An 8,226-nucleotide genomic window follows, 5' to 3' on the forward strand; every position below is an offset into this window, starting at 1 on the left:
AAAAAAAAATTTTTTTTTACTTTATTTATACTTTTATAAAGTTTTTGTTTTATATATTTTATATGAGATTTCCTGTTAAGCTTATGATCAAAGACAACCCCTAAAAGTTTAACTTCATATATAGTCGTTCCACTGGTTTGTAACAGTCTAATAAAAAGCATCTATAATAAAAATGCAACCATTAATCTATTAATCTGATCTGAGGGAAGGTCACTTTAACCTGCAGAGGGCTGACCAGAGATAATTATATTTTTACGCAGGAAATTGAGCGCAAATGGATTTCATGGCGATCAGAAGAGAGCAACAATCTGCACCAACAAGCCTGAGTGAAAGGATGAAAGTGTTTAGAAAAAGACCCGAGCAGAGATGAAACCATCAGAAGTTTCTGATCGTCTGGAACCGGAAGTTGCTTTTTTTTTTTTTTTTTAGGACTAAAAGAAATCAACGCAGATCCAAAGTGTCAGCAGTATCCGGAGCGGAGCAGGGAGGAGGAGGAGGAGGAGGAGGAGGATGAAGGCTTCAGAAAAAAAAAATCTAACAAACATGTCATGATTCCGGGGCAGGAGAACCCGAGCATGAAAAACTCCGGACTCACCTGGTCGTAGCGCGGCTTCCCGAGCCGGAAACCCGGACAGGCTGCAGACTCCAGCATGACATCAAACTCTAGATTTATTATTATTATTCATGGACCGAACCGGGTTTTCATCAACTCCCGAGCCCAACTACGGACTGGGAACTAGTGTGGCGATGTGCCGCAGAGGWTGTCGGGATGTGTAGTTTGTTGCTCGGCTGGAACCGTGACGGAGCTGATGCGCGTGACTACACATCCCGATTAATCGATAAGGAGAGGGCTGTTGCGTAACAGTTGGGATTGATCTTGCAGATGGCAGCTGATAGAGGAGGTTTTTAATTTTATTTTTTACTGGGAGGAAGGACAAGATGGTGATCTGTGCAAACTTTAACACAAAACAAAAAATATTCTAAACTTTATCAAATGCTGCAGTTTGAGTTTTTCTCCAGTAGTTTCCCCTGGTATGCATGTCAATATAAACATAATTAGGAAACAGTTGTCACGTGATTTTATTTGATAAAGTCGGGCTATCCTTTTGTTTGATCTCACTGCAAGTCTGCAATGATGACCATTAAGAGCTGATTTTCTTTTTGACAGTTTGGGGGGCTGCTTGGCTTGGATGTCTGGGGCTTTTAGGAAAATAGGGAGCCATTGAAAAGAAATAGTCATTTGGGAAGTTTTAAAGTAGATGATAGCAGTTATTTGGAAGAAACCAGCTTTTCACAAAAATAAAAAAATGAACACACAAAGTCCCAGCAGTGTGCAGACAGATGGTTCATGTCTGCAGGCGCTGATTCAAAAAGCAGGTTTTCAAAAGTCAGGCGCGCCCTCTAGTGTAGAAATGTAGGTACTGCAGCTCGGAGGCTTTTCACAGTTCAGAATTTATTTTAAAAACATTACTAACACAAAGACTGTGCAAACTCCTGTTCATGTGCACTTTATTGAAATTCTTATTACAGTTCTGTGGTCTTATAAAGCATTGCAGGTGGCTACAGTGAGTTGCATTAGAATATATTGAAGTGAAAAAAGTACTGAAAGTAAYAACTTATGCTACACCAACTCCTACAATAAAATATCACTATTTGTATAGACGAACAAAAACTTAAACTGTTTCATCTTTTTAGTCAAAAAAACATTCAATGAAAAGCATATATTACTTTTTTATTATTTTCTAAAGATAAAAAATTGTTTAAAAATAAAGAAATTGCTGGAAATAAGGCTTTGTCCTCTGCAGTTTTTAGTGGTCTGAAGCTTCTTTCTACAGATGTGACTTTGCAAAGCAGTGTTTTGCATAATGTAACTTTTTTGTACCTATTTTAAGATTTTATTTGAAAACTCAAATTAACAAGTGATTTAACGTTTACTGACTTTAACTCTAACAGATAAAACATTAAAAAATAGTCAAAATCAGATTTTTACTGCAAATATTATTTTTCAAAGGTCCTTGGAGCAGTTTTATTTCGAAATGAGCTCATTTGATGCACTTCCAGAATAATTTTATTACCAGTCTGTTTTTATTTGAAGCACATGCAAAAGCTGTTTTTTTCTTTTAGTTGAACTGGATATAGGTCACTACTTATTCTACTGTGAGCATGTGGGAAATGATTTAATTATTTTTTTCCTTAAAGCATTATTTTAAATTTTGTGCCAAACTGAGATTGTAGCATGCATGATGGGTAAAACTGTGCCTCCATCATCAGGGCAGTATTTGAAGTGAGAAGACCTGGATGATTGTAAGATCAGAACATGGTTTTTAGCCGTGTCGGGCTGTGTAATGTAATAACTCCCAGCCACAGACAGTACGCTGGAAGGCAAGCATCGCGTGGCGTCACTTGTGTCTGGAGCGAACTTGAAGCAGAGTCGGCGTCTGCTCCATGATCCGCAGCAGCAGGTTGTCGATGTAGTCCTCCAGGTCTCGAACCTGCAGCTTGACCTTTTTCAGCTCGGCCTCGCACTTGTCCAGCTGCACCTCCTGCTGCTCAGAGGCCGCCTGCTGCTTCTGCATGTCCATCTCCTGCTGCAGCAGCAGGGAGATCAGCTCCATGTTGGTGAGGTGCTGGTACTGAGCGGCTCGGTCGGCACTCGCCTCCTACAGCGCAGAAATCAACAAAGAGAATCAAAAGMTGCTCACTGAAGAGAAAGGAAGTTTTTCCTTTCACTGTTTTTTTTTTTAAGTTGTCCAAAAATGTTGAAGAGTACCTGACTCTTCTCAGGTTCAGGTGGGATCTGATGGGCGGAACGTCCGGGGTTTATGGTGCATTTCAGCTTCTCCAGAACCGAACGACCCTCCTTCTTCTCAGCCTGGCTGGATGTTAAAGGTTTCACCGGATGAGATCTGCAAATCAAACAGGCCAGGACTAACATTTCTACTCAAATATGACTCTGCTTAACTTAACAACATGCAGATCATAAATGATACATTTTGTTCCATGTGCTGTAAACACTAAAGCCCATCAAAAAGTCACGTTGTTCACCTTATGAAACAATAATAATCAGTGGTCATGTCTTTATTGTGTTTTATAATTTAAACTGTGTTTCCTATCTGTCAAGTTGCAGCAGATCTTTTCGGAACAAAATTCAAGAGAATTTTGGCAAATCTCAACTTTTGAAAAATTCTGTTTGGACCTATTTTTCTTGCTCATTGGATAGTTTTGAACACAAATAAAATAAAACTTCATTTCTGCGAATGACATGTTTTTTAAATGTGCATAATTTCCACTTTTTTTACAAATACAAACACACAAAATAACAGCAAAATTAACTGACTTAAAACAGCAAATCATACGAAAAACAGCATTTAAAACTGAAAACTAAAACATGAGATGAGCAAACAACAAACATGAAGCAAAGCCAGAAGCAATGCAGCAGCCGTCATCCAATCAGATTGGATGAAAATGCAAAACTTCAAATTCAACAATGTGTTCAACATTCAACACACAGCAGCACAAGAGGGGAAAAAAAATACCACAGCATTCAAAGCCAAAATAAATAAATATAAATCTCATTTACGAGTCGTGTCCAGGTGCRGAGAGTCTCACCTGCTCTCCTGACGGGGCAGGCTGCTAGCAGGCTGTGTCTCCTCAGGTAAAAGTGAGTGCCGTGCATCGACCAGCGGCTGGTCAGTGCTGAAGGTGGTGGTGGAGGAGGAGGAGGGGGGGCAGAGGGCCACAGCCACAGAGCTGCCGGCTCCACCGCCGAGCCCCGTGGCTGAGGTGTACATGTGGGGGCAACAGGCAGGGGCATGAGCTGACAGGGAGAGTGCGGAGCGGGTGGAGGGACAACAGAGTTCAGGCTCTTGCAAAGATTCCTCAATCTTTGCTTTGCAAGGGCTTCTGCAGCTTGGCGCAACTTTGGCATGGAGATCTTCAAAACTCATCTGAGAGGGTTTTCCCTCTACGTGTGTTGTGTGGTCCTTTAAACATATCTGCGATTGTGTTTTAGACATGATTTGATACGTGCTATCATTAATGGGGCTAACTTTAAGCATATCAGTCTGTTCTAATGCTTGTAAGGAAGACAGGACGGATTTAGTGGGCTGATAAGACGATGGACCTTCGCTGGCCTCCGAAAGGTTTTGAACGAGAGATAAAAACTGTTCAAAATCTCTGTCTGTGTTTCTGCTTTGGCTGTTGGTGCTGTCGCTGCTGTTCTGTCGGGACAGTCCTTTCGGTCTTATTCGTGCACTAACCACTCCTGAAAACGACCCAGACTGGTGACGTTTGACTAACTTATCGTCCAAGTTCCCATTATAATCCCCATCATTTCTTTGTACGTGTTCTTCTCTACATTCGGTTTTAACGTCAAACGAATTCGATGCTGGGTTATTTTTGGTATCGTCCTTGCCGTAAACAAGCGGTGCCATGTTGTCAAGTTCACACTGGCAGTCTTGGCAGTTGTCTTTGCAAACTGGAGGCACTTTGCACAGCTTTTTAGAAGACACAGTTACTTCAAAAGAGGAGTTCATTGCAGGTATGTAGGTGTCCTTCAAAGTGAACACGTCCTCAGGTTTGGCTTCCTTGTGGTAAATGACTGCCTGGGGATCATCTGTTGGAAAACTCCGATTCGAATCATCAACGCTTTGGATGACGTTGACTACCTCTGATTGAGAGGATCCGTCGGAATCAATAAAACTGAAGTCCGAGTTGTTTACATTCATGTTCAGATCTCCCAGGGTTAGTGAGAAAGATATGTTGTTGTTAAGGCATGAATTTTCACACGAGTTTGTGTCCTCCTCTGCTGGAGTGTACGAAATGTCTGGGACATTGGAGGGAGAGAGGGGTGACACACTGAAGAAGTCGCTAACAGATTTGTCACCATCAAAGATTTCTTTAGATCCAACATTCTTGAACAAGGTCCTATTGCCAACAATTTCTTCAGCGTTTAGTGATAAATGATGAGTATTAACTCGTTGTTGTCCATAAGTCCTAACCCTTCTGCACACACGCCCGTATAAGTCTTGCTCAAACAACATCCCTCCCCAGCAGCTGGTTTCGTCTTCCAGAGGTTCATACTTGAATTTTTTGAGCTTCTCTTCAGATGTGAATCCAAGAGATTTGTTGTTYGGGTGCGACTGGCCGTGGGCGCTGAGGGAGTCCGACGACTCGCTGCTCGTGTGAGGGTCCGGGGAAACACCGCTCCTTTTGCCTTCGCTCTCTCTGCCGCGCTGTAACGAGGCCACGCCGGTCTGAGAGAGGAGGTAGGCTTCCTTGTGAACCGCCAGCTCCTGGCCTCTATGCAGCCACCCATCRGAGAAAATCTCATTCACCGGAGTCCGTACAAGTCTCCTCGGAGGCAAAGGTGGAGGCTCGTCTTTGCAGGTTTGCGTCTCTCGTGCATAGTTACAGACAATGTCATCGAGTGGAGGCCGGCTACGTTTGCAACACAAAGTCGGGCTGGTTCTCGGCTGTTCTGGTAGGAGTCTACCTTTAGGGGAGTTGAGTCTGCTTGAGGCAAACGCATCGAACGAGTCATCCCAGTTTTCTGCAGTCCCAAATGCGGAGCAAGGAGCCGAGTGATTAGGGAAGTCGGGCTTGGCTGCTTTGGGTGATAACGCAGGGAGTGATATCTGCTTAGCTACTGGCCTGGGGCGCTCCCGCTTAATGGAAACCATACCCGTGGCGTTAGCATTGATATCAGGTGTGCAGAGCTGAGCGGGCAGAGCAGTGTAAAGCAAAATGGGTGAGCCAGAAGAGGAGCACGGTGCCACAGAAGACAATGTCTCCGACTCTTCTGCWACGAGCTCCTCAAAAAAGGGGTTGCGCTGAATGCATGGGAGGAAGGGATTTGAAGGGGAGAGGGGAGTTGAAGAGGGGGAAGAGGAAGGGGTGAAGAGACCRATGTGACCGTGGTCTTCAGATGAGACCTGACTAGGAGGGGAAGCAGAGGGATAGGAGCCCTGAGGAGGCACAGGGGAGCAAGGAGGGAAGAAAGGGAGTACGTCTGAGCTGCTTTCTACCTTAGGAGAAACTTCCAGCCTGTGAAAATAGGGCACAATAGTCCTCTTAGTTAATCAAGCGCCAGGTTACCAAACGGGGAACATCGCTGTACACAGAATATTTACTGATATGCCTCAACAAATAAATGAGACTAACGTCAGCCAGAGAACTTAGACTTGTGGAAACTTGAATTGAAAAATTAAAAAAAGCAAAATAAATTAGCAAAATTAAATCAAGCAAAGAACAAAATTGAAAAGCTGATGCATTCTAGCCATTCGAGCACCCTGTCTTCTTCTGCCCATATCAAGATTTGTGTTTTCCAAACCCATCGAGAACACGCACAGTTTTAACAAACAGCAATGCTGAAGGGCTAATTGTGAGATGATGAGAACAGCATGGTTTTAAAATGGCCAAAAGTAAATCAGAGTCATTTTCTAATGAGAAAGGAGCAGAGCAAACACTTGACTCAGCACTTTCGGCTGAATTTAAGCCTACAGTGAGTACCGGTAAAGACTTTAATTCATTAATGAGTGCAACCGGCTCAGCAGGGATCCGGTAAATGAGCCTTACTCACCTGGGCTTGTTCTGGGAGTCACCAGAACCAAACCAGCCTCTGAACTTCCCCTCAGACGTGGAGCCAGCCTGGTTAAGGTCAGACTTAGCTGGAAGAGAATCACTTCTACCTGCAGAGAACAACGTCTTTCTCAATTTCCTTCCTTTGTCGGGTGAACTCCCAGCTGACGAGACAATCGGCGCCGCTGCCTGCACGGAACGGTCCCCGGTCTGAGCGTCCTGAGCTGGACTGGATGATGCCTGAGCTTCCTTCTCTTCCTCCTTTTCATCTTTCTTCAGCTTGTCAAAGGACCAGCGTCGACCCTCGAAAGAACTTTTGTCTTCACTTCTTTTGGTGAGGTTCTGCAGAGAGCGAGACAGCGGCGAGCACTTCTCCAGGAGGACCAGTTTGGACGGGAGCGCTCCAGAGCTCTTTGGAGTCGACGGCTCTGAATCGTAGACATGGCTTCCATTTATACACAGGGAGGACTTGGACTGAGTCATGGTCCGACCCTTGAGAGACTCCACTGCAGCATTTGTTTTAGGGAAGGCCGTTGTGATCTTACTGGCTTCGTCACTGAAGGCTCGCTTGTGAGTGAGAATCTTTGTGGTGTGCTGGCTGGTGAGCACTGTTGGAAAAACAAAAGACAAGAAAAGCTCTTGTTTTAGCTCAGTTTACTTGTTTTTTTGTTGGGATGYAAGTTGCTTCAGAGCTGGAACTTGGAAAAAAAGAGGAACCTTGTTAAATTTAGCTGTCTGTGGCTTTGAGCACAGAAGCAGCGTCAATAGTCCAAAATTGCACAAGAACATTTAAGCCACGAGATCTCTTCAGACATTTTGTTTGCTCTGATAAACACCCTGCGGCAACTGGCATTCAAAGGCCCTGTCTAATTATTTTTGAAAGGGTCACAGTTTTTTAAGGTCAAATTAAAAAAGAGACTGTTCATTTTGAGACAAAGATTTTTAAAAAGTAGTCGAATTCACACTTTGTTAACAAGGTTTTCTGTTTTAGAGTAACTACTGTGATCGTCCACAGTCTAATGGAATTGGTTTCAGATATACAGACTTCTGTGAAGGATTAGCTGAAATGTTTTGCTAATTTTAACCATGAATTTATTCTTCTTCAATATCCACTCCTGACACTTTTGTTGTAATTTTCGGGTCTTGTTGAGATTCCTTTTTCCCACTGTACAGTTTTTCAACACGTATCTATTTACAAAGTTTTTTGTGGTATTTCAACAAYCTGTATCAAAACATTCAGCATTCCTGCTACAACGTTTGGTATTTCAACAATTTATACTTTTGAGCTATTTAGCTTTATCTGCCACGGTTATACTTGTTGAAATGGGAGTTGTTTTCGACATCCTTAAAACTCTTCAAAATAGACAKAAATCTTTACTGCACTTTTTAAACCTCTTGTTCTGGTTGTGTTTTTGTTTTTTTATTTGTACTAATTTCAGCATTCTCCAACGTCTTTTTAGCTGATCTTTTAGCCTTTTTCTGCTTTTTTATTCATTTTGACAATTTTCTGCTCTAATGTTAATTTAAACTTTTCTGTGTTTCTTTCAGCTTCTTTCTGCTATTTTAAGCTTTTTAAGCTTCTTTCAGCTATTTGCTAGTTTCAGCTGCTTTCTGTATTTTTTGGCTACTTTTTAGCTACTATGGGGG

General features: G+C 42.8%; 2 protein-coding genes across 2 annotated transcripts in view; both read right to left on the reverse strand.

Moving 5' to 3' along the window:
• Positions 1–827, reverse strand: part of sfxn5b (sideroflexin 5b) — a gene marked incomplete in the record, with an annotated part of 15,731 nt that extends 14,904 nt beyond the window's left edge. The window contains 1 exon segment of the mRNA XM_014019561.1: positions 596–827. Within this exon segment, the coding sequence (XP_013875015.1) occupies positions 596–652 (57 nt within the window).
• Positions 828–1,433: 606 nt separating this feature from the next.
• Positions 1,434–8,226, reverse strand: part of rab11fip5b (RAB11 family interacting protein 5b (class I)) — a gene marked incomplete at its 5' end in the record, with an annotated part of 13,319 nt that continues 6,526 nt past the window's right edge. The window contains 4 exon segments of the mRNA XM_014019560.1: positions 1,434–2,660; positions 2,771–2,906; positions 3,610–6,045; positions 6,581–7,187. Of these exon segments, the coding sequence (XP_013875014.1) occupies positions 2,400–2,660; positions 2,771–2,906; positions 3,610–6,045; positions 6,581–7,187 (3,440 nt within the window). The 3' untranslated portion in view covers positions 1,434–2,399.

This window comes from Austrofundulus limnaeus, unplaced genomic scaffold (assembly GCF_001266775.1).
Source record: "Austrofundulus limnaeus strain Quisiro unplaced genomic scaffold, Austrofundulus_limnaeus-1.0 Scaffold224, whole genome shotgun sequence".
Lineage (NCBI taxonomy): Eukaryota > Metazoa > Chordata > Actinopteri > Cyprinodontiformes > Rivulidae > Austrofundulus > Austrofundulus limnaeus.